The sequence below is a fragment of the Lithobates pipiens genome, unplaced genomic scaffold (genome assembly GCF_037356315.1).
Source record: "Lithobates pipiens isolate NorthernLeopardFrog02 unplaced genomic scaffold, aLitPip1_a1.2 Scaffold_88, whole genome shotgun sequence".
Lineage (NCBI taxonomy): Eukaryota > Metazoa > Chordata > Amphibia > Anura > Ranidae > Lithobates > Lithobates pipiens.
Genome location: NW_027507912.1, coordinates 287,071 through 312,163, shown reverse-complemented (window position 1 = coordinate 312,163; position 25,093 = coordinate 287,071). Strand labels below are relative to the sequence as shown.

The window sequence follows — 25,093 nt, the reverse complement described above, 5'->3', positions numbered from 1 at the left end:
AAAACATCTGGGGTGCCTGAAGGTGAGTGAAACTAGGAGGGGGCAGTGTGACTGGGGCATGCAGAGGAGGTGGGGTATTTAGTGATGCGATTTTGAAAGTAGTATTCCGCTTACCAGATTGGTGGGTTGCAGAGCTGAGGGGTATTTTGAGGGAGGAGGTGGGGGGGGTGGGGGGGGGGAGGAAATTTTTTTTCTGAGTTCGTCAGAGATGTTTCCCCCACCCTCCCTTGTTTGTGTTGGTCTGAGGGTGCTTCCCATTTTCTTCAGGTGCTGGGGGTATATGTAGCAGGTTTTTCAGGATTTAGGTTTTAGACAGCCATTCAATTTGAGGCTGTTAGTTTCTTGTCATAGTAGCAGACAGGGGTCTATTGGGTCTTTGAACGGGGTGCTGGGTATTTAATTGTTTTGTAATAAAAGGCTGCTATGGCCTTTCAACTCCAGATGAAAGGAGTTTATCTGGTTAATTTGGTAGGGGGGGGGGGGGGGGGGAGAATATAGAGAACAGCTTCGGCAGGTCCCTCAGTCATGCTTCCCAAGCCCAAAGTGAGAAGGTTGGCAGCGCCAGGGAGATGGCTCCTAAATCTGAGCTGCCCTCTGTGGGGGTGGGAAGACTTCCCCTTTATAGGTTATACTGGAGGAGATCCTCTAGTCCCAACCTCCCTAATTAAGGTAGGTTTTTGGCACAGCCAAGATGCAAAACCCTGCTCTGGCCAGGGCAAGAGGACAGATTGTGGTTATAAAACGTGAACTCCCAAACGCTGGGAACAAATGAGAGAGGGCCTAATTTTTGCAGTCAAAAGACCGACTTTACTGGGTTAGCAAGACATTGCTGAGCAACTGTTGGCACTTTAGCTGTAAAGATGGCAGGTCCTCAAACTGGGACATGTTTTGTGCCAACAGCTGGGGGCTTTGAAAACCAAGGGGGTGGAATCCTGACCAGTTCTATTAGCCAGGCTTCAAAGCTGAAGAGATGCCATAGATCTTGTTAGAGCTGCACAATTAAAAACAGCAAGAGTTATCACTTTTTTTTCACCGTTGGGATCTTGACAAGAGATCGAAAATTACATAGAACCCCCAAAACAAATTTTATGTCACTGCATTTGAAAGACAGCTGCACAAATGTTTCTACCACCGCCACCCCCCCAAAAATGAAGAAAAAAAAAAAAAAAAAAAGACAATGGAGCTTGTTTGATTTTATTTGAAAGGTGTATGAAATCCATTTCTAGTACTGGGTAAAGCACAATGTATGGCTATATGAGCAGCAGGAACAGAGTTACAAGATAAGAATCTTTGGCCACTATGGACATTTCACAGATCCTGGATAGGGACATGTGGGGGACAGGTGGTTAATCTGTGGGATTCTTCATTTGAATGTGATGGATTTGAGCTGGAGGTCCACCAAAGACAAGTAGGAGATCACCTCTATGGGAAAGCGGACTGGAAATGAGAGAGGATTTCCGGTAGGTAGATGTATGGTGATCATGTCTTGCTCAAACTGGAAGTAAACCTGCAAGAAAGAAAAAAAAAAAAAAAAAGTCAATAAGTGATCTACAAATGACTGACTTGAGGGTAAATGAGAATACAATTATTCAGAGTCAACACACACACACATTCTTCTTATTCCCCCCCATGTACACTTCAATGTCACACATCATTTCCTCTATTGCCCCCCCCCCCCAATCAGACCAGCAGCAACCATGTTAGGTGGTATATAATAGCACACAATGGTAGCATGATGGATGGAATCAATTGGATCTTCTATGCGGGAGGTCCTCATCCTTCATGGAATGAGCTGAAGGGGTGACCATCATAGCAAATCCTTTATACCCTTCACCTAACCCATCATTCAGAGATATGTGCCCAATATTCACAAGGATACCACTTTGCCCCATCCAACATAGACCTACCGTGATGTCTGACCCCTCCTGGAAGGGGAAGACGCTTTCCTTCAGCTCCTCTCCATAGACATCGTCCACCATAGAGTTCAGGATTATCTTGCGCTCATCAAAGCGAGGGTTAAAGTGCAGCACTATATTCTTTTCATCTTTTCCCAAGTTTATGGAAAGCCTAGAAAGACGGAAACAGCAATTATTCTGCTCAGCTGACCTTGTTGGATATCGTACTCAAGTCATTCACCAGTGGTCCTCCCATGGGTACTTCACCATCCCCCACATTATGAATTTACATTATATCAGCTAATATTCCCTCACTGACATTTAGAGTTGTAGCCACTATGGAACAATTCATCCTGGATGGTCAAAAACAGTGAAGTCATTGAAGACTAGTCTCAGCTCTCTTCTCCCATCCATCCCAATAGTGAGAGGGAGAAAGGAGAGCCACTACTACTTTGTGCCCTTTCTCAAGAGATATCTGCCCAAACAGTCCCCAGGGAGAAAAATGGCTACAGAAATTAAAAGCCAAATCCTAAATTATAAATATAAAAAGTTTATTTAATTTTTGTTTTGTTCACATCACTTCCATAAGTAGGGATGAGCCGAACACCCCTCTCTGTTCGCACCAGAACTTTCGAACGGACCGAAAATTCGTACAAACTTTAGAACCCCATTTTAGTCTATGGGACTCGAACGGTCGAAATTAAAAGTGCTAATTTAAAACCAGCCCCTTTGAGTCTTGTACAGATATTAAGGGGAATCCCGTACCCATATTTAAAAAAAAAAAAAAAAAAAAGGAAATACGTGTGGCCCCCCCGGCCCTATATACTCAGAACAGCAGTATACAGGCGGTGCAAACAAGACAGGGACTGTGTAGGTTTGTTGTGTTAAGTAGAATCTGTTTGTAATTTTCAACTGGTACATTTTTAAAGTGTAGCTCCAGTCTATTTTTAAGCGCTTTGGAAAACATAGGGAAGGGTTATCACCCCTGTATAATTTGTTTTGCCGTCCGTCTTTTTTCATCTCACTTGCTGTTGTCTCCTTCCGTTTGCAAGTAGGAGATGTTTGCAAGTTGGATGTTTGAAAGTAGGGGCCTGCCCTATATGCTCTGTAGAAATGGCGGAACAAGGTGTTGGTTTTGCCACAACATTGTAAACCCTCAAAGTGACTCTTGCTGGGCGCTGGAGCACCCTGCTGTGAACGATTATATCAAGAATTGTAATTACATGCCCCTGTTAAACAGGGGCTGAAAAAATTGGGCCTTAGGCACTGGTGCCACAACACTGCAACCTCTCCCATATACTCTAGTTGTGGTGCAGGAATGAGCCCTGCTGAAAAGCATCAAAAATTGGAATTAAACTTGGGCTGGTGGCATCACCCAGAAGCAAAAATGTTCTTCCAACATATCAGTGGAGGAGGAAGAGAATAGACAATCAACATAAAAAGGACAGTCACTCAGCATCGGCAGTCTTGAAGGGATGTGATATTTAAAAAAAAAAAAAAATTATTCAGTTACATCAGCTTCAGGTGCTTGGTAGCTGTGGGTGATCCGAGACCGATTCTTCTTTATGAAGGTCAGTCGATCAACTGATTCGGTAGACAGGCGCACCCTGTGATCGGTAACAAAGACACTAGCAGCACTGAAGGTGCGTTCCGAAAGAACGCTGGATGCAGGACAGGCCAGTAGCTAAATTGCATACTGTGCAAGCTCTGGCCAGTGATCCATCTTCAAGACCCAGTAAGCCAGAGGATTTTCGGTGGGAAAGGTGTCCAAGTCTGACCTTGCCCCTAGGTATTCCTGCACCATGTAAATCAGATGATGGCGATGGTTGCATACAGATGCATACCTTGGGGCTGCGGACCAAAAAAAAAAAAAAAAAAAAAATTGTCTGAACGCATCAGTCAGACGGCCACCTTCACCGCTCCTTCTGACCGATGCCTCAGCAACATGTTGTCCAGGACCAGGAGTTTGTAACCTCCCAGTCTCTGGGAACACGTTGCACAGACCTTTCTGCAAGGCCTCCTGGAGATGCCTCATCCTCTGTGACGGCAAGATAAGGTTGGCAACCTTACCCTTGTACCGTGGATCAAGGAGTGGCCAGCCAGTAGTTGTCCCTCTCCTTGATCCGAAAAATACGAGGATCCTTCTGCAGGCTTTGCAGCTTAGGTTAGCTGAGGCATTTGGTCCTGAGTCGCCTGGGTCACTAAGGACAACATGATCCACAGCTATCTCCTCCCAGCCACGTTCATGTCCGTAAACCATCCCTACAAGACGGCTGCTGCTGATGCTGAGTGCCAGCCTCCACCTCCATGCTGACAATCATCATCCTCTTCCTGTGTGATGGGTGGCACAGCAGGAACACCGTCTGGATAAAGGGGGCCTTGAGAGGCAAGGAAATCTTCTTCCTGCCCCTGTTCTGCCTCAAGTGCCCTGTCCATTATTCCACGCAACAAATGCGCCAACAGGTGGACAAGAGGTACAGTGTCACTGATGCATGCACCGTCACCGCTCACCATCCTTGTGGTCTCCTCAAATTGAGACAGGACAGTGCATGCATCCCTGATCATGCCCCACTGGTGTGGTGAGAAAAAAACCGAGCTCCCCTGACCCTGTCCTGGTGCCGTAGTCGCACAGGTACTCATTGATGGCCCTCTGCTGCGTGTGCAGCCGCTGCAGCATGGCCAACGTTGAGTTCCACCTGGTGGGCATGTCACATATAAGGCGGTGCTTGAGCAGGTTCAACTCCTTTTGGAGCTCAGCCAGCCGAGCACAGGCATTAAGTGATTGGCAGAAATGCACAGACTTTCCTGGCCTGCTTCAGGACATCCTGTAAGCCGGGGTACCTACCCAAGAACCGCTACACCACCAGGTTAAGGACGTGAGCCACACGTGGCACATGGGTCAGTTGTCCCTATCAGAGGGCAGAGAGGAGGTTGGTGCCATTGTCGCAAACCACCATTCCTGGCTTAAGCTGGCGTGGTGTCAACCACCTCTCGGCCTGCCCCTGCAGAGCTGACAAAATATCTGCCCCAGTGTGGCTCCTGTCCCCCAAACAAACCAGCGCAAGCACGGCATGGCATAGTTTTGCCTGCGTACTTGCGTAGCCCCTGGAACGCCTACAGAGCACCGCTGGTTCTGAGGACAGAGCACTGGAAGAGGCCATGGAGGAAGAAGAAGAGGTGGTGGAGGAGAGGTGCGTCACAACCAATAGTAACATTTTGGAGGTGTGGTGGTGGAACCACCTCCAACACTACTGCACCTTGTCCTGCATCCTTCCCAGCTGCCAGAAGAGTGACCCAATGGGCCATGAAACACAGGTAACGTCCCTGTCCATGCCTGCTGGACCACAAGTCAGCAGTAATATGCACTTTACCGGCATGTGGAAGGCTATGTCCTTGCCTCGCTGGACAGGGCAGTCAGTGGTAGAGAGCCGGAATCGCCTTCCGTGAGAAAAAGTGGCGTTTGGGGACCTGCCACTGAGGAACCACACATTGTAAAAACTCACGGAAGGGGGCCGAGTCTACCAACTGAAAAGGCAGCAGTTAAAGTGCTAGCAATTAGCCAAGCTAGCATTCAACCGCTGGGCATGTGGATGGCTGGGAGTAAACTTCTTTCAACGGTCTAGCAGCTGTGGCAGGGACATTTGCCTGCTATAATTGGACGTGGGTGTACTGATAGCAGAGTGCCCTGAAGCACTTGGCTGTGACACCTAATTCTACACCTTCATTCCTCTCAGAGCAGGTTTCAGAGAGGACTGAAGGTCTAGTGGGGTTGGAGATCCCAGCTGATGAGGAGCAAGGAGAGGTCCGCTTTGTTCTTTGGTGTGAGTCTTTGAGGTACGCTTGCCAACGAGCTGCATGGCAGGTCAACATATGTCTGGTCAAGCATGTGGTGCCCAAGCGGCTGATGTTTTGGCCATGGGAGATACATTTGAGACATATGTTGCAAATAGCAGCGGTGCGATCGGATGCACTCGTCTCAAATAAGGCCCACACCAAAGAACTTTTAGAATAACTTGCAGAGGCAGCGCCCTGCACAGGCGGAGCTCTGAGGTGTGATTTAGTTGGTGTGCTGCCCCTAAGCTGGCCCCCGGAGGGCATCCTGCCTAGTTGGACATGTGCCGTCTCCTCCTCCTCTCCTACCAGGCACCCACGTGGAGTCAGTGCCCTCATCATCCCCTCCCTCTTCATCGCTGGAGTAAACCTGGCAGTATGCTGTAGCTTGTGGAACATGACTGCCAGATTTCTGTCCTTCTTGAGCATCACCTCTCTGCGCTCAAGCTACTGCCTTCCTCTAGCTGAGTATCATCATCAGAGCCTACAAAACACTGGGCATCCTCCTGGAGCATGTACCCAACACTGTGCTCAATGAGTTCAGGAGACTCCTCAGGAGGATGTGGTGGGTCTAGGGAAGGAGTCACTGATGATGACATTGAGAGGAGGGAAGACGATGCGTTGGCAGCTGCTTTGCCAATACCCTGAGCCTGGGTGAGAGAGGATGAGGAGGATGAAGAGGGCTTGGTCATCCACTCTACCAAGTCGTTGGCAGGTTGCGGCTCAACATGTCCAGCTGCCGAAAAGGACAAGCATGTCCCATAGCCACGTGCTGACGATGCACCGCGTCCACGACCAGCACTGTTGTCTCTAGACAGAGCCCGTTTGCCCTCTTTTATCGGCTCATGCCTGTCTGCCTCTCCTTGCTGGCCTTCCAGACATGGTAGTGGCCTGAAGGGAAAACCAGCAATTGGGTAGTGTATATTGTGACACACACACGGCTCAATTAGAGAAGAGCTATGTAGGTGATATAACGGTGTATACTGTGGTCAGGGCATGCAGACAACCACTACAGAAGAGCAAGAACGCAAAATCGTCCAATAACGAATGGTGTATACTGTGCTGAAGGTACACAGAACACCCACTAACTCCTACAGACGCCAACACACTACACAAGGCCACCACGCTGGCAGCCTTATATAGTGTGGGGCGTGTACTACACAGCCTGAGCTATGATTGGCCACAGGCAGGATGCCTGTGGCCAATCATGGCTCTCCTCGCTGCCAGCGCTGTGATTGGCCAAGCATGCGGGGTCACAGTGCATGCTTGGCCAATCATGAGCCAGCAATGCACTGCGATGGTGCAGTGCACTGTGGGCCGTGAGCACCACACGAATTTGGAGCGAATGGCCCATAACGTTCGGTATTTGCCGAACAGCCGATGTTCGAGTCAAATGTATGTTCAACACGAAGCTCATCCCTATCCATAAGGTGCCACCATCCTCTGAAGGGCCATTAGTCCTGGAAATTCAGCCAACCCCCATGAGGTGTATGTACCATGGCAGGGAAGAGGTCTGCCAGTCAGACCAGTGAAGGGATGGAGGACTGGTAGACAGAGCGTAGATGGGAGTCACAGGATTGTCAGTTATATTTCAGATGATGGCTGACAAGTCAGACAAGTTTTATCCAGGATGACATTTTGACAACAAATGTTGAAGCTAAATTAGCTCCAATCAAATCAATTTGATGTCTGGTATTATTTGAGGGACCAAATCCCCAGTGAGGGGTCAGTAGGATGGATTGTACACAGAGCACACTTCTACTTCTGTAAGTTGTACATTTGGCAAATTCTAGTATTACAGAGATCAGACGTAAATATTATACAATAAGTAGCCGAGGATAAAATCTTCACCTACCTTTTACATCCCTCTGGAATGAAGCCCCCCACCTCCACGGAGTGACCGGGTTTGAGGCTGAAGTTATACAAGACAACCGTCTGTATGGGAGAAAGGAGAAAATTTACTACAAAACCCGTATACTAGAGGGGCAGGGCTGTCTTACCGAGATCAGCCCAGGGGCCCCAGATACACATGGAGGGGCCCCCTCCCCAATCAGGGCCAGTCATATCTAGAGTGACGATATCGGCACTGCAGGGTGGAATTGTATACTGCAGCCCTCAAATGCTTGATTGCGAGCTGGTCTCCCGGTGATCACCCCGGTGGAAGAGATCAGAGGGAGGAAGAGGAGATCCGGAGATGAGAGTGCGAATAGCAGGCTCTTACAGCTTACATGAAATTGCCTCTGCTCTGCGTCACACAGCCACGCCCCCTCCTGACCCCATGCCTGTGATAGGCAGAACATCCCAGCATTGGACCTGCATTCTGTCTATCACAGGCGTGGGGTCAGGAGGGGGCGGGGCTGTGTGTGACGGCGAGCAGAACGGAGGCAATTTCATATAAGCTGTAACAGCCTGCTATTCACACTCATCTCTGGATCTCCTCTTCCTCCAGTCATGATCTGGTCCACCATCTCTCTTCCTCCGCCATGGCGAGGCTGCAGTGTTGGGCACAGTGAGGCTTTATACTTTTATTCTTGAGTGCACAAAATAAAATAAAAATTGGGACAGGCTTGTAGGGGCCCCAGAGAATTACTCTGCCCATGGGCCCATGATGCCTTGAAGATGGCCCTGTACAGGGGGATGATTATTACACCCTGTATACTGGATTGAGGGAGGGAGGATTATTACATCATGTATACTGGATTGAGGGAGGGGGGGGGATTATTACACCCTGTATACTAGGGGGGGGGATTATTACACCCTGTATACTAGGGGGGGGGATTATTACACCCTGTATACTAGGGGGGGGGATTATTACACCCTGTATACTAGGGGGGGGGGGGATTATTACACCCTGTATACTAGGGGGGGGGGGGATTATTACACCCTGTATACTAGGGGGGGGGGGATTATTACACCCTGTATACTAGGGGGGGGGGGGATTATTACACCCTGTATACTAGGGGGGGGGGGGATTATTACACCCTGTATACTAGGGGGGGGGGATTATTACACCCTGTATACTAGGGGGGGGGGGATTATTACACCCTGTATACTAGGGGGGGGGGGATTATTACACCCTGTATACTAGGGGGGGGGGATTATTACACCCTGTATACTAGGGGGGGGGGATTATTACACCCTGTATACTAGGGGGGGGGGGGATTATTACACCCTGTATACTAGGGGGGGGGGGGATTATTACACCCTGTATACTAGGGGGGGGGGGGATTATTACACCCTATATACTAGGGGGGGGGGATTATTACACCCTATATACTAGGGGGGGGGGATTATTACACCCTATATACTAGGGGGGGGGATTACACCCTATATACTAGGGGGGGGGGGGATTACACCCTATATACTAGGGGGGGGGGGGGATTACACCCTATATACTAGGGGGGGGGGATTACACCCTATATACTAGAGGGGGGGGGGATTACACCCTATATACTAGAGGGGGGGGGGATTACACCCTGTATACTAGAGGGGGGGGGGGGATTACACCCTGTATACTAGAGGGGGGGGGGGGATTACACCCTGTATACTAGAGGGGGGGGGGGGATTACACCCTGTATACTAGAGGGGGGGGGGGGATTACACCCTGTATACTAGAGGGGGGGGGGGGATTACACCCTGTATACTAGAGGGGGGGGGGATTACACCCTGTATACTAGAGGGGGGGGGGATTACACCCTGTATACTAGAGGGGGGGGGGGATTACACCCTGTATACTAGAGGGGGGGGGGGATTACACCCTGTATACTAGAGGGGGGGGGGGATTACACCCTGTATACTAGAGGGGGGGGGGGATTACACCCTGTATACTAGAGGGGGGGGGATTACACCCTGTATACTAGAGGGGGGGGGATTACACCCTGTATACTAGAGGGGGGGGGATTACACCCTGTATACTAGAGGGGGGGGATTACACCCTGTATACTAGAGGGGGGGGGGGGATTACACCCTGTATACTAGAGGGGGGGGGGGATTACACCCTGTATACTAGAGGGGGGGGGGATTACACCCTGTATACTAGAGGGGGGGGGATTACACCCTGTATACTGGAGGGGGGGATTACACCCTGTATACTGGAGGGGGGGGGGGGGGAAAGGGGAGGATGTTTACTACACCCTTTATATTAAAAGGCAGGTCATCATTTATACACCCAGCAACACCATACTAACCACATGAAGCAGCACCATACCATTGCCCAGACCCAGCAACCCTATACCAATCTATACCTACCACCCTTCATTCTCAAACCCTATTCCTTCCACTTACCATCCCCAACAGCACTATTTGCATGACAGCCCAAACACCAACTGCACCATACCCACACCCAACAACTAGGGTTGCCACATCATCCCTTTAACCCAGGACACATGAATTACACGGGTTCGGAGGCTGATTTAATGCAGATAAAGGTACCAAGTGAGTGTAATTCATGTGTGTACTGGATTAAAGGGACAATGTGGCAACCCTACCAACAGCCCTACATCACCCCATGTCCTCACCCATCAACCCTATACCATCCATACTCAGCAACCCAACCCAACCCTCCCCACACCATACAGCACTATACCCACCACTGCCTTCAGCCCACACAACCCATTTTCTCAGCTTTTGCAGCTTCCATCGGTACTCACATTATCTGCCATGCTGCTTTCTTATCAGACAAACTTGTGATCAGCTGCACTTCTACCTCTTCATATATAGGAGGTCTGCTGGGGGCGGAGCCAGTCAGGAGGGAGGAGTCACCCCGCCCAGCGCTCCCTGGACTGAGAATTCATTACAGAGAATGAATGAAATGTGGATGGGGTGTGACTGAGCATGGGGCGCCCATCGTCACTCTGCTGGGGTGTCACCACTCACCACAAACAACAAGGGGGCAAAAGATGACCGTCCTCAAAGTCATTTCTACAACACAAAGGGGGGAGATTTACTAAGACTGGAGAGTGCAAAACCTGGTGCAGCTGTGCATGGGAGCCAATCAGCTTCTCACTTCAGCTTCATCAATTAAGCTTTGCCAAAAAAAAAAAATCCTGAAACTGATTGGTTTCTATGCAGAACTGCACCGGATTCTCTTCTCTCCAGTTTTAATAAACCGACCCCAAAGTAACAATTTCCATTTCCTGCCCCCCACCTCGCAGGCTATGGGCAGTATGTGATGTCTGTGTACATGGCTATGAGTGGTGTGGGACATCTCTGCACCTGGGAATGGGCATGGTGGGGCAATTGTACACTTGGGTACAGGTGGCTTGCAATGTCTGTGCACCTGGCTATGGGTGGCTTGCAATGTCTGTGCACCTGGCTATGGGTGGCTTGCAATGTCTGTGCACCAGGCTATGGGTGGCTTGCAATGTCTGTGCACCAGGCTATGGGTGGATTGCAATGTATGTGCACCAGGCTATGGGTGGCTTGCAATGTATGTGCACCTGGCTATGGGTGGCTTGCAATGTCTGTGCACCAGGCTATGGGTGGCTTGCAATGTCTGTGCACCAGGGTATGGGTGGCTTTCAATGTCTGGCTATGAGTGGTGTGGGACATCTCTGCACCTGGGAATGGGCAGGGTGGGGCAATTGTACACTTGGGTACGGGTGGCTTGCAATGTCTGTGCACCTGGCTATGGGTGGCTTGCAATGTCTGTGCACCTGGCTATGGGTGGCTTGCAATGTCTGTGCACCTGGCTATGGGTGGCTTGCAATGTATGTGCACCAGGCTATGGGTGGCTTGCAATGTCTGTGCACCAGGCTATGGGTGGCTTGCAATGTATGTGCACCTGGCTAGGGATATTTGTGCACCTGGCTATGGGTGGCTTGGGATATTTGTGCACCTGGCTATGGGTGGCTTGGGACATCTTTGCATATAGCTATGAGTGTTGTATGATGCCTGTACAACTGGCTATGAGAGGTGTTTGACATCTGTGCACCTGGCTATGGATGGCATGGAATTTCTATGCACCTGGCTATGAGAGGTGTGGGACAAATTATTCTCTGTGCCTTATCTACATGAAATCAGCCTCACAACCCGTGTAATTCATATGTGTTCAGGTTTAAAGGGATGAGGTGGCAACTCTAAGCACTTCTCCATGTATACTAAGTCCTCACCGTTAGTGTGCATCACCTCATCACAGGACCTGCAGCTGAGGGGGATGAGGACACCTTCCATAGCAATGTTTCTCAACTCCAATCCTCAAGGCGCCCCAACAGCGGCTGCAGAGATCGGGCAATGTCTCACTGCCTGTGAATAGCGCAGCGCTGCGCCGACTTCCTGGCGGGCTCTGCACATGGACATGCGAACACGCCTGAGCTCATCCCTACGTCTTAGTAGCTCTGGGGCATCTCGCTCCCATGCCCCATCTCTAGAGGATGGCTTTCTCTAAAAGGGGAGCTGTAGAGGAGGGCAGAGATATTTTTTTTGTTTTGATGAAGGTAACCAGGGCTTTTTTTTCAGCAGCTCCGGAACCTCCAGCACTGAATGTTGAATGAATATTGAAGCTGACTGCTGTGGGGATCTATTGTCACTGGGAATCAATTTTTTTTGTGGGGGTCTATTGTTGCTGGGGGGAGGTCTGTCATGTGTTGGGGGATCTATTGTTGCTGTGGTGGGGTCTATCAAATTCCATACAATTTAGTAGCACAAAATGATCCTTGGTTCTGTACTCGATATAATAAAAAAAAAAAAAAGGGAGTAGATTAGAACAGAACACCCAGCCTGCATTTAATCTCGTTAGTCATAAGGTTATGGTGATTGAGGTCTTTAGAGACATTCAGATTTCCTTGAATAGTTTTTAGTAGGGACCATCTAATGTATGGAGTCCTGTGTTGTATCTCAGATAATGGTGTGTTAGTTGGGAAGTTGTAACTTGGAGGTATCTGCAGAGGGGTGAGTGGTCACTGAGCCGGTGTGGTGCGGCTGGGAATTTTAGTCCACTAGATCCAAACTTGATGTTGGTTCATTGTGACTCCTGTAAGGATTAAGGTATGTCTAAACAAAATGGTTGACAATATGTCTTACTAAATACTTGTCTTTCTCTATCCTTCTCTGTAAAATAAGGACTCGTCATCTTTAGTCACGTACGCATAAGAGGCCGCATCAGCCCTAAAAAGCAGTCTACGCCCAGAAGATTGTCTTATCAGCTGATAACACCCGGAGAATTGTCTTTTCTTTGCAAAATGTTGTTTTTTTTTACATTGCTGATGTCTGCCCTTTTCTGTCTATAAAAGATGTAATAAAGAAGCCTCAGAGTCAGAGAGAGTCAGAGTTAAACACGGACTTCTGAGCAGAAATACTGAATACCTCCGTGTCTCTTTGCTTAGATAAGAACTCTAACTAACAATTGGGAAACGGTAACATAACCTGACAAATAGGTGACTTGTTGAGGTCACACCTAACATTTCTGGCGCCGCGAACAGGGACCTGCAGAAAGAAACTACAAGAGGCGAACGAACATAAGGACGGAACGAAATGGTCGGGCACATCAAGAACCACAGACAAATCCTGCGCAGGTAAGAAAAGCTTTATTTTCTTATAAACTCTGTGCTTCTTAGATTTGTGCCCACCTGATCTGTCTGAATTGTTCTTCAGGTAAACACCAACCTCTGTAGTAAGCGGGTCTTGAACTTAATATTTTGGCTTATGTTACCGTTGTTTCTTGTCTGTCTACTTGTCATCTGTCTGTTGTGACTGAGATAAGCCCTGTTTGTATGGTGTGAATTGAAACATATATCATCCCAATGGGTAACGGAATGCGCCCTTAACTCGTAAGAGTACTTTGGGGGTCCGACACTTAAGTTTGATATACGCTTTTTGATTCATGAGCCTAAAAACGGGTTGAAAGTATAAGTCCTGACTGCCTCAATAAAGCAGGAATAAGAAACGAATGCTGAGAGATTCCATGGTAATGGGAAGGGAATAAAGGTCTCCACAAAGTCCCGGAGACCTAGTCATATGTGTTTGGCCACCAAAAGGGAATGCTTGTATATGTTGTAGCCGTCAGTCTGGTCATAATATTTGTCAGTTGGCTAGCATATAAGGTAATTCGATTTCAGAAATCTCATCTAGGAGAGGTTTTTTAGTATTTTGGCACCCTAGGAGGAGAAGGCAACGAGACACTTAGTAAGTGATCCAAACGCCACCTAGGCAGGACTGTCAAAATGGGCCAGACACATGGTAAACCCCAGGAGGAATCTCAGAAATGTTATGCTGTTAAAGACATAATTACAATGTTGTATGGGAAGGATAAGGCACAGGGCACGAATAGGGTTCTCAAGAAATTGGGGATGGATGGAGAAAATGGATTAAGTGTAGAAGGTTGGGAAGAAATAAAGAAAGACAGACAGGGAGGTCCTGCAGAACAGATGGGTATCACAAATACAATGTTTAATTAAGGTTTCCAACAGGGCTGAAGAGGAGGGATGGGAGTATTGTCAGGAAAAGGGTGGATGGGATATGAAGGTCCGACACAAAAGTCTTCCTTCTGCTCCCGGCGATAGGGTAAATACGGGAGATACTCCACCTCCTTATAACACCACCACACCAGGTAATGAAAGACCAAAACTTTATCCTTCCTTAAGAGGAAGAGGATGGGTATGCCGAGTATGCGGTACCCAGAACCCAGACTGGGCACAGGAATGTGTGCATTGCGGAGCTCAAAGACCAGAGCCCGTAGCTCCAGTCCATAGTCGGACTAGGGTAATACAAGTAAATAATCCAAATGCGGGTCAAGCAGGACAGCCACCTACAGTGACCCGACAAGTCGTTCTGAGGACATGGACACCTTGGTCGGCTGACACTCTTATGGCATTAATACAGAATGCTCCTGATCCCGTAGCAAAACCTGCCGCATTCTGTAGATTCGTGACACAATTACTAGACACACATGAAGCAACTTGGCAAGATGGGGAAGATTTGTGTAGACATAAAATGACACTAACGATGTTTAATCAATTTATGAATGAAATTGCTCCACATAGACCACAAGGGGATCCAGCGGCAGATCCACCAGGAATACATCCCCGTCATATAGACTCTAGACCCCTGTTTATTGCTCAGTTACGAGAATTTTGCCAAGGGAAACAGCAGGAAAGGGGTTCGACAGCGCCCATAAAACAGGCCCCAGGTCAGACTGTTACAGAATTTTACCTCAACATGGAAAGCATGATGGCTGACGAAGGTCTAGATTTAGCCTTACCCGTCACCATTAGGGCTTTCAATCGACAGTTTATGGAAGGACTAGTACCCCAAATAGGTGACAAACTGAAGGCATGTACTCCCGAATGGAGAGCCATACGGGACAGAGGAACATTGTTGCAGAAAGCACAAGGCATAGAGGCTGATTTAGCAGAAACTAAACCCAGAAGGACACCAGGAGTTAACACTGTTGCCCGGGTCAATGAAGGAGGGAATTCCTCCCGTAAACCTCTTACCTGTTATTACTGCAACAAGGTGGGACATATAAAAAGAGACTGTAGGAAAAGGATAAAAGACGAACAGGAAGGAAACACGGACAGAGACACGAGGGACTACAGACAGAGGCGTACCAATGATAGGGACGATCCGACCGCATGACTTGCCCCAGTCCTAGCTGAATCAGAGAATAAAATGCTCCACATATTGATGAAGGTGGAAGGTAAACATATTCCTTGTTTGGTTGACACAGGAGCGTCACGCAGTCTGTTGTCTGATTCAGTAGTCCCTCCACACATGACGTCCCGTGACACCATACCCATAAGTGGTTATGACGGTCTTTTGTCCGATGCCCCACTGACTAAACCTTAAAAAGTAAAAATAGGGGGAATGGCAACCACCTGACACTTGTGTATTGTTGCAATATGTAGATGACCTATTGTTATGTTGTCCGGATAACGATACTTGTTTAAAAGCCACTCTCTCATTGTTACAATTCCTGGCTGAAAAAGGGTGCAAGGTGAATAGAACTAAGTTACAGGTATGTCAGAAAAAGGTTGTCTTTTTGGGCCACTGTATATCCCAGGGTACTCGACACCTCACTGAAGACCGAGTCCAGGCCATAAGACAAATGAATGTCCCACGCAACTTTAAGCAACTTCGTATGTTTCTGGGAATGGTGTCATATTGTAGACAATGGATACCACATGCCAGTTCTCTGATGCAGCCATTATATGATTGCTTGAAAATAGTACCCTATGTACTCACAGAAGCAGGTCATGAATCTTTTAGCACCTTAAAAAGGTTACTAATTTCGGCACCTGCGATCGGGATCCCTGATTATACCAAAACATTTCATTTGTACATTGCTGAAATCACAGGACACGCAACAGGGGTGTTGACACAACAACACATCAAACAAAGGCCGGTAGCATACTTCTCGGCGGCTCTCGATCCTGTCTCTAGAGGATCACCGTCCTGTGTACGAGCAGTTGCAGCAGTGTCAATTATCATTGACAAATCCTCAGAAATTGTCTTAGACAATCCTGTAGTGGTACATACCACACATGACATACACGCCATCTTGTCACAGGTCCAGCCAAAACACATATCAATGGCAAGGCAGCTGCGTCTACAATGCACCTTGCTCCTACCCCCCAATGTTACCTTTCAGCGATGCACTTCTTTTAACTTAGCACAGCTTTTACCATTACAGACAGATTTGACAGGGGGGAGTAATGATGATAATGGTGTAGACACAGCACAAGATACTCAGGATTCTGACACACTTTCGTTTCAGGACATAACATCTGATGAACACGATTGTTTTCAACTTATGGAACAAGAAACCACGGGGTTCCCACATGTCACAGACATACCCATTGCAAATGCAGAACACACACTGTACATAGATGGTAGTAGATTTGCCGATGACAAAGGTAAATATCACACAGGTTATGCTGTGGTAACGGACACACAGGTAATTGAGGCAAAGTCACTACCAGCACACATGTCGGCACAAGAAGCGGAACTAACCGCTCTAGAGAAAGCCCTAGAACACTTGGAGGGACAAGAAGGGAACATTTACACTGATTCCGCATACGCCTACGGTGTGGCACATGATTATGGCCACATATGGAAAGCTAGAGGTTACCTTACAGCAGCAGGCACACCTGTTAAACATGGTGAAGGAATCAAAAGAGTCCTGAACAATCTTCAAAAGGTTAAAAGAGTAGCCATCATGAAGATAGCGGCACACACGAGCGCAAAAACAACTGAGGCAAAAGGAAACGCATTTGCAGATTTAACTGCAAAGAAGGCAGCTCTAGGGGAAGTAAGCCCTGAGACCTTAGCCACGGTACAGGTGAGTATGCCCGAAACCACATGGCAGCAGCTAATCGAACTACAGGAACAAGCAGGGGCTATTGAGAAGGACCGTTGGGTTAAGGAGGGAGCTGCACCAGGCCTTGACAATGTATGGAGAGAAGGAGACAAAATATGTCTACCCGCTTCTCTATACCCCGCAATGGCAGCGGCTGTCCACTTACCCACTCATGTCAGCTCCAATTCTATGTATAGGATTGTAAGCCAAGGGTGGCTAGCCCCTGGATTCAGTAGTACTGCAAGGAACTACTGTGCTGCATGCCAAATCTGTCTGATTAATAACCCAGGACAGAGAGTGAAAACCCCACGTAAACATCAGGTCCGGGCCCATGACCTATGCATTCGGTAATTACCCCTTCCGTAAGTTTTCTTACCCATACCTGTATCAATACCCTTTTACCTTTTCCCATTCCCAATAAATAGACCACACCGGAGTTTGGAGTATAAATTGGCCATAGCAGCCTTTTATTTAACCAGAACTTTAACCAAAATAAAATAAATAACTTTAATGTTATAATAGAAACATACTTATATACATATTGCAACAGCAATTACAACTCCCAGTCGTTTGGTCTTTGACGGTACCTCGGTTCCATTTAACGTTACTATTTTCCAAAACCAAAAACCCACTGCGGGACCAAATTTGTACCATACAAGGCCTCCGGTCGTTTAACAGCCCGGAGACAACCCCACCTTCCCGCAGTGTAACCAAACCCGTATCCCAGCCTACCCTTCCGCTGGGATACACCAAAAGGGGCACATACGACCTATGAGCCCCCCACACCGTTCCATCACCTAATTTGTTTTACCCCGTCAAAGACCAAAGACACCGCCTTCCACTGCTATGACGACCTCCACCACCGAACCTGCAAGAAAAATGAGAAACCCGACAGCAATCGGAAAACAACAGTACAATAACTCAAAATAAAGGGGCGGGTGGGTGGGCAACTTCCACACTTGTGACCCACGCTTCCTGTTGCAGCTCCTCCCCCTCCTTATATGGCGCTCCGCCCTCTCCTCTCTCTCTCCTGCCGCTCCACCCCTCCCTCTTTTTATTCTTCAGTTTAACCCTATAAGGGGCTACCTAGCATTTGTCATGCCAGCCCTGCACCTACGTCTAGCCTGCGTTTCCGGGCTTCCCTTGACCTATGCATTCGGTAATTACCCCTTCCGTAAGTTTTCTTACCCATACCTGTATCAATACCCTTTTACCTTTTCCCATTCCCAATAAATAGACCACACCGGAGTTTGGAGTATAAATTGGCCATAGCAGCCTTTTATTTAACCAGAACTTTAACCAAAATAAAATAAATAACTTTAATGTTATAATAGAAACATACTTATATACATATTGCAACAGCAATTACAACTCCCAGTCGTTTGGTCTTTGACGGTACCTCGGTTCCATTTAACGTTACTATTTTCCAAAACCAAAAACCCACTGCGGGACCAAATTTGTACCATACAAGGCCTCCGGTCGTTTAACAGCCCGGAGACAACCCCACCTTCCCGCAGTGTAACCAAACCCGTATCCCAGCCTACCCTTCCGCTGGGATACACCAAAAGGGGCACATACGACCTATGAGCCCCCCACACCGTTCCATCACCTAATTTGTTTTACCCCGTCAAAGACCAAAGACACCGCCACAGCCCGCAAGGATGACCCCTTAGCCTTAAGGGCCCCTCCACACCCGAAGAGCCCGCTCAATCCCCTCCTGCACTCCCAGAGTCCACAGGTCAGTACCCACCGCCGTGAGATGCACACCATCCCCCCTGAGGTACATGCCCACATTTTCCTCCAACTCCGTGTGCCGTATCACCAACCCCCCATTCCGGGACACAAACCTCCCCAGGGCCTTATTAACCTTAATTCTAGCCTTATTAATTCGAACCACAGAGCGAGCCATACGCCACGCGGTCCGTGCAACGATGTCCGACCAGATCACCACCATGCTCGGAAAATCTCTCCGAAGCATGAGAAAATCCCGTTTTACATCGGACACAATGTCCCTGGTAGACCGGGCCCCCAAATCGTTACCCCCCACATGCAGCACCAACACATCCGGGGGGCTATCTAGCCTGGCGTACCGAAGAAATTCCGGCACCACCCTGTTCCATTTAAGCCCAGGAATCCCCAACCAACGTACACTCGCCTCCCCCCGGGAAATCCCCAGCTGCCTTCCCTCCGGCCTGACATCTGCTCTCCTGGCACCCCAAAAAACATAGGAGTGCCCCAATATCCAGACGAGGCGTTCGCGACCTCCATCTGAAAGGAAAAACAAAAACACTAGAGCAACTATACCAATCCCAACCACGACCCCACCAAAACATCCACCCCCCCCCGCCTGCTACAAAACATGAACCCAAACCCTGAACACCCCTTACGTCAGATGTGGTCGCACGTACGACCGAAAACGCCGAGATTCCCAGCGCCCAATCCTCTTGACCACCGCCTCGTCCAACCCGCACCTGGCCGCCTCAGTGGCTGCCCCGATGCGGAAGGAGTGGGAGGCGAACTGAGTGCAATCCAAACCCCCAGCCCGCAGACACCTCCGAAACACCGCCACAAATTGAAAACGGGATAAAAAGGTGCCGTCTTGATGCACCAGCAACGGGCCCGCCCCTTGCGGCCGAACCCTCAGGAACTCCGAAACCACCCTCACTGGGCATAACCCCGACCCCGGCAGCTCAAACAACCATACATCCACCCCAATCCCAGTCTGATCTGTCTTGGACCTACGCAGGCGCAAACGCACCCTATCAGCCCCCAAGGTCACATCCTGACCCAACAAACCCCCCCCAACCGTCTTAGCAGGACTGACCAATTCCCCAACCCGAAAAGCCCCAAAGAAGGCCAACGAAAAAGCCGCTCGGAACAACCGCACCTCGTAACCCGAAGTGCACTGTTCCCCCAAGCGCCCGCAGACAACCTGTAGAACCTGGAAGGTCACCGGCCTCCGCATATCCCTCCGCGGATTGCCCTTTTTGTACCCCTTAACCGCCTGCTTGACCCAAAAATCCTTCGTGTGATCAACTTCCCCCCGCAACTTAAACCAAAACGCCAGTGCCGTAAGCTTGCGCTCAATCAAGGACACCGACCCCGCGCGTTCCATCACCCTAGCCACAAAGCACAACACCAAAAGCCCCTGCTCACCACTCCCACCCAGCTCAGCGTCCGCTAGCCGTGTAAAATCCAGCCATTCCTTCCATACTTTACAGTACGCCGCCCAGGTCGCCTTGCTCACCGACCTCCTGATCCAGTCCGTGGCGAGTCCAACGCAACCTCCCAGAGCCACCCCGGGCAGGGGATCCCATCTCTCGCCGCCTCCGGAGCCAACGCCCGAAACCTCTCCCACTGGAATCGAGATAAGGCATCAGCCACGTTATTGTCCACCCCAGGCACATGAACGGCATACAAAAATATGTTAGCCTGCAAACACCGCAGCACCAGGTGGCGCAGCAGCCGGATCACCGGCTGCGAGGAAGCCGACATCCGATTGATCACCTGCACCACTCCCATGTTGTCACAGTGCAACCTGATCTTCAGATCCCTGCACGACCCCCCCCAAAGCTCCATCGCCAGCACCACCGGAAACAATTCCAGCAGCACCAGGTTCTTCGCATACCCCGCCTCCACCCACGACCTGGGCCACGCCTCTGCGCTCCACTGTCCCCGAAAAAAGGCCCCATAGCCCGCGGACCCCGCCGCATCCGTCACCAACTCCACGTCAAAATTACTCACCGGCCCTTTCATCCACACCGACCGTCCATTGAAGTCTTCCAAAAAAGTCTGCCAAATCCGCAAGTCCTCCCTAAGATCCCGTGTCAACCGAATGAAGTGGGTTGGAACCAGGACACCCGCCGTAGCCCCCGACAGCCGGCGGCAAAATATCCGCCCCATCGGAATGATCCGGCAGGCAAAATTTAACTTACCCAGGACCGACTGCAATTTCCGCAGTTGCACTTTCCGCACGCCGACCAACTCCCGCAGCTCCTGCCTCAGTCCCTCGACTTTGTCGTCCGGCAAGCGGCACTCCATAACCTCCGTGTCTATTTCAATGCCCAAAAAACTCAAGACCGTGGCCGGCCCCTCCGTTTTATCGGCCGCCAACGGCACCCCAAAGCGATCCGCAATGTGTTGCAACGTGGCCAAAAGGATCGCACACACATTGGAGGACGGGGGGCCCACGACAAGAAAGTCATCGAGGTAATGAATCACCGACGCCCAGCCCGACACATCGCGTACCACCCATTCCAAGAATGAACTAAACAGTTCAAACAAGGCACAGGACACGGAACAGCCCATGGGCAAGCACTTGTCCACGTAAAACCGTTCCTGCCAATAACACCCCAAGAGCCAAAAGCTCTCCGGGTGCACGGGCAACAGCCGAAACGCCGCCTCAATGTCAGACTTTGCCATAAGGGCCCCCTTACCGTACCGCCGCACCCAGCCTACCGCCGCATCGAACGACGTGTAAGAAACCGTGCAGGCCTCGGGATCGATAGCATCGTTCACCGACCCCCCTTTTGGGAAGGACAGATGATGGATAAGCCGGAACTTGTTGGGTTCCTTCTTAGGCACCACCCCCAACGGCGACACCACCAAGACCGGCAAATGCTGCTCCACGAACGGTCCACACATCCTCCCCAAGGAAACCTCCTTAGCCAATTTGTCGCTGACCACCCCCGGATGCCGCAAGGCGGACCTCAAGTTCCTAGCCACCGGGGGAGCCACTTCCAGCGAACACGGAATCCGAAAACCCACCGCAAACCCCTCCCCCAGCACCCGCGCAGCCCCCTTGTCCGGATACCTATTTAGAAAAGGACGCATCCTTTCCACCCTCACCGGGGTTGCTCCCCTTGAACGCAGGGTCCCCAGTACGCTTGCCCCTCTTAAAGCAACGGGAGAGGGAGTGAGTGCCTCCGCAACCGGAACACTCATGTTTAAATCGACAGGACCCCCCGAACTTGCAGGCCCCTTCGTTAAATTGCCAGCACACGCCCATCTTTTTACCGGCCGGAAGTCCAGAGGCGGGGGTACCCCCGGCCCCCCCCTGAAAAAACTGCGACGGCGTCCGCGCCGACGCCATCAACCGCATCCAAAGGCTGATATCCTTGTGGTCCCACCGAATATCAGGCCGCACCGCCCGCCGCTGCCGAAACTGCTCGTCGTACCGCAGCCAAGCCGTACCCCCATACACCCTATGCGCTTCCCCGATAGCGTCCATGTAACAAAACAGAGCCGAGCAGTGCTCCGGCGCTGTCTCGCCAATCACGCTGGCCAAAATGGCAAACGCCTGCAGCCAATTAGGGAAGGTCCGCGGTATCAGCCGATACCGCCTCTTCTCCTCATCGTCCTTCTTAGAGCTATCAGGCTTGACCCTGTCCAAATTGAACTTCTCCAGGGGAAGCAACGAAAAGATCTCCACATACTCACCCTTCTTGATCTTGTCCCTTACCTCCTGCTTGAGATGCGCCCCCAACGGCCCCTCATAACAGACATAAACCTCACACTTAGCCGCGTCGGCAAGCCGAACCAAATCAACCCGAGCCGCGGCCTCTTTCGCTGCCACCTCCTCCCCCATACTTACCGAGGATGCTCCCGCCACCGGCGTTTCCTGTTGCGAACTTACCTCCACAATCCCGGCCACCGGCGCCTGCAACCCTGAGGGCGAGCCCAAAGCCAGCGACCCGAATGCCCCATCCCCTGGCCCTAGTAAGGCACCCCCTCCCTGGGGCACCCCACCCCCCAGAAGTGAACCCGAACTGGACCCAGACCCCAGACCACCCACCCAAGGCGCCACCTGCGGGGGGCCCCCAGAAGCCCCGTCAGCAAACCTCTGCAGCAGATCCTTCAAACCCCCCAACAACGCCTGCAACGATTCCTGGGTCCCGCCGGAGGCAGGCAACCCGCCCGCCTCCCGCGGCACCACCCCCGCGCGGCCCCACGCCCCGCTCCCAACCACTCCCCCTGACAGACACCCCACATCATCAGGCAAAACATTAGCATGAAAGTGAAGCCCCTTACCTGGCTGCGTGGGTCCCCTCCCGTCAGCCGACCCTCCGGAACCTCCAGCCGTCTCCACTCGACCAAGGACCTCCTCTTCGGAACCCGACAGCTCCCCCTCGGAACGCACATCTGCCGCGGATGGCATAGGCGTCGCAGACCCTCCGGCCGCTGGGCAGCCCGGGGGTGTAGCAGCGTTGCTGGTAGACGCTCCGTCGTTGCAATAGGCCCGACCAACCATCCTGCCGAGCAAGGCACCCGCACTGCGCACCCGTGCGGGCCCCGTAGGCCTGTTCCCGTCCACCCTCAGGGCTCCGCTTCCACTCCTCTCCGACCTGCCCGCCGCGTCTGGTAGCTTACGCGCAGGTGTGGCTCTGGAACTCCTCCGCCGTGTCTCCCCGTGCGGCGGCAGCACCGCGGCCGCAAGGGGAACCGTGCTCCTTCCGTCAACTGACCGCGCCGGTGGGGAGGGGGTGACCGCAGGCTCCAAACCCCCACTCCCCGAGCCCCGCCCATGAAAAGGATTCCGCCCGGACCCCCCCCTAGCCCCCGCAGATGACCGTTTCGCGGGGGGGGCCGGCGGGTCCGCTATCGGGCTCCTGGTAGGGCGCTGGACTCTGGTGGAGGGGCCAGGAGAGAAGCGCTCCGGTGGCCTGGACCGCCGAGCGCGTGGTGTGGCATCCCCCCCCTCTACAGGCCCCCCCGCCGCCGCACGTGTAATGGCCGCCACCTGCTCCTGCAGCCAGTCCGTCCCTCGCGCTCCCGCCGCCGCACGGAGCCGCTCAAAAAGCTCCTCCATGTCCCCCATCGTAGGCAATGTCCTCCCGAAGTCCCTGGCAGCCAAAAATACCACCCGTCCCGCCCGCAATGCCGCCGTGTAGCCCGCGCTGTACCTGTGCGTCCTGCCAGCCAGGCAACTTCCACACTTGTGACCCACGCTTCCTGTTGCAGCTCCTCCCCCTCCTTATATGGCGCTCCGCCCTCTCCTCTCTCTCTCCTGCCGCTCCACCCCTCCCTCTTTTTATTCTTCAGTTTAACCCTATAAGGGGCTACCTAGCATTTGTCATGCCAGCCCTGCACCTACGTCTAGCCTGCGTTTCCGGGCTTCCCTATATCCCTTTCAGAGACTGCAGATTGACTACATACAAATGCCTAAGAGCGGCCCCTTTGAATTTGTTCTCGTGTGCATCTGCCTATTTTTCAGGCTGGCCGAAAGTTATCCTGTGAAATCAGCTACGGCAAAAGCCACCGCCAAGAAACTGATTACTGAGCTGATACCTAGGTTTGGTCTCCCAGAAACAATAGAATCAGATAGGGGGACACATTTCACGGGAGAAATAATGCAAAATGTGATGGCAATGTTAGGGGTTCAACAAAGTTTTCATACTCCTTACACTCCTAAGGCCAGCAACCTTTATCTTATTGTTATTTGATTATGAATATTATTGTTTGTTTTAAGGAATGTTAATTTTTTGGTTATTTGTTAATAAATGGCCAATGCATTCACATTTTCTCCAACGTGGCCTCATTATTTGGGTACAAGTGTTTAATTTGGGGATAGGTAGTGATTACCATGGTGTTGTGGACATTGGTGGTGCCCTAGTCATGTGTATAACAGACCCTCCCAAATGATGACGAACCTTGGCACCCCAGATGTTTTGGAACTACATTTCCCATGATGCTCTTGCACTCTGCAGTGTAGTTGAGCATCTTGGGAAATGTAGTTCCAAAACATCTGGGGTGCCAAAGTTCACCATCACTGACCTATGCAACTATGATGAATTGTCAGTATGTGGCCTGGAGGTGAGTGAAACTAGGAGGGGGCAGCGTGACTGGGGCATGCAGAGGAGGTGGGGTATTTAGTGGTGCGATTTTGAAGGTAGTATTCCGCTTACCAGATTGGTGGGTTGCAGAGCTGAGGGGTATTTTGAGGGAGGAGGATTTTTTTTTCTGAGTTCGTCAGAGATGTTTCCCCCACCCTCCCTTGTTTGTGTTGGTCTGAGGGTGCTTCCTATTTTCTTCAGGTGCTGGGGGTATATGTAGCAGGTTTTTCAGGATTTAGGTT

General features: G+C 50.7%; 1 protein-coding gene across 1 annotated transcript; it reads right to left on the bottom strand.

Annotated features, from left to right (window-relative positions):
* Positions 1 to 1,178: 1,178 nt before the first annotated feature.
* On the bottom strand, positions 1,179 to 10,437 carry LOC143973651 (galectin-1-like). The gene is made up of 4 exons (XM_077474509.1): positions 10,376 to 10,437; positions 7,582 to 7,661; positions 1,908 to 2,067; positions 1,179 to 1,507 (listed from the first exon to the last, which is right to left on the bottom strand). The coding sequence occupies exons 1-4, from the start codon at positions 10,385 to 10,387 to the stop codon at positions 1,364 to 1,366; spliced, it is 396 nt and encodes a 131-aa protein (XP_077330635.1). The 5' UTR covers positions 10,388 to 10,437; the 3' UTR covers positions 1,179 to 1,363.
* Positions 10,438 to 25,093: the final 14,656 nt, after the last annotated feature.

What these genes read in the sequence shown, in the direction of transcription:
- LOC143973651 (XM_077474509.1), bottom strand. An exon ending in ATTCCAGAGGGATGTAAAAG is followed by an intron (nt 2,068 to 7,581) that starts GTAGGTGAAGAT and finishes CCGTCTTTCTAG; the next exon opens with GCTTTCCATAAACTTGGGAA. An exon ending in AGGAGGGGTCAGACATCACG is followed by an intron (nt 1,508 to 1,907) that starts GTAGGTCTATGT and finishes TCTTTCTTGCAG; the next exon opens with GTTTACTTCCAGTTTGAGCA.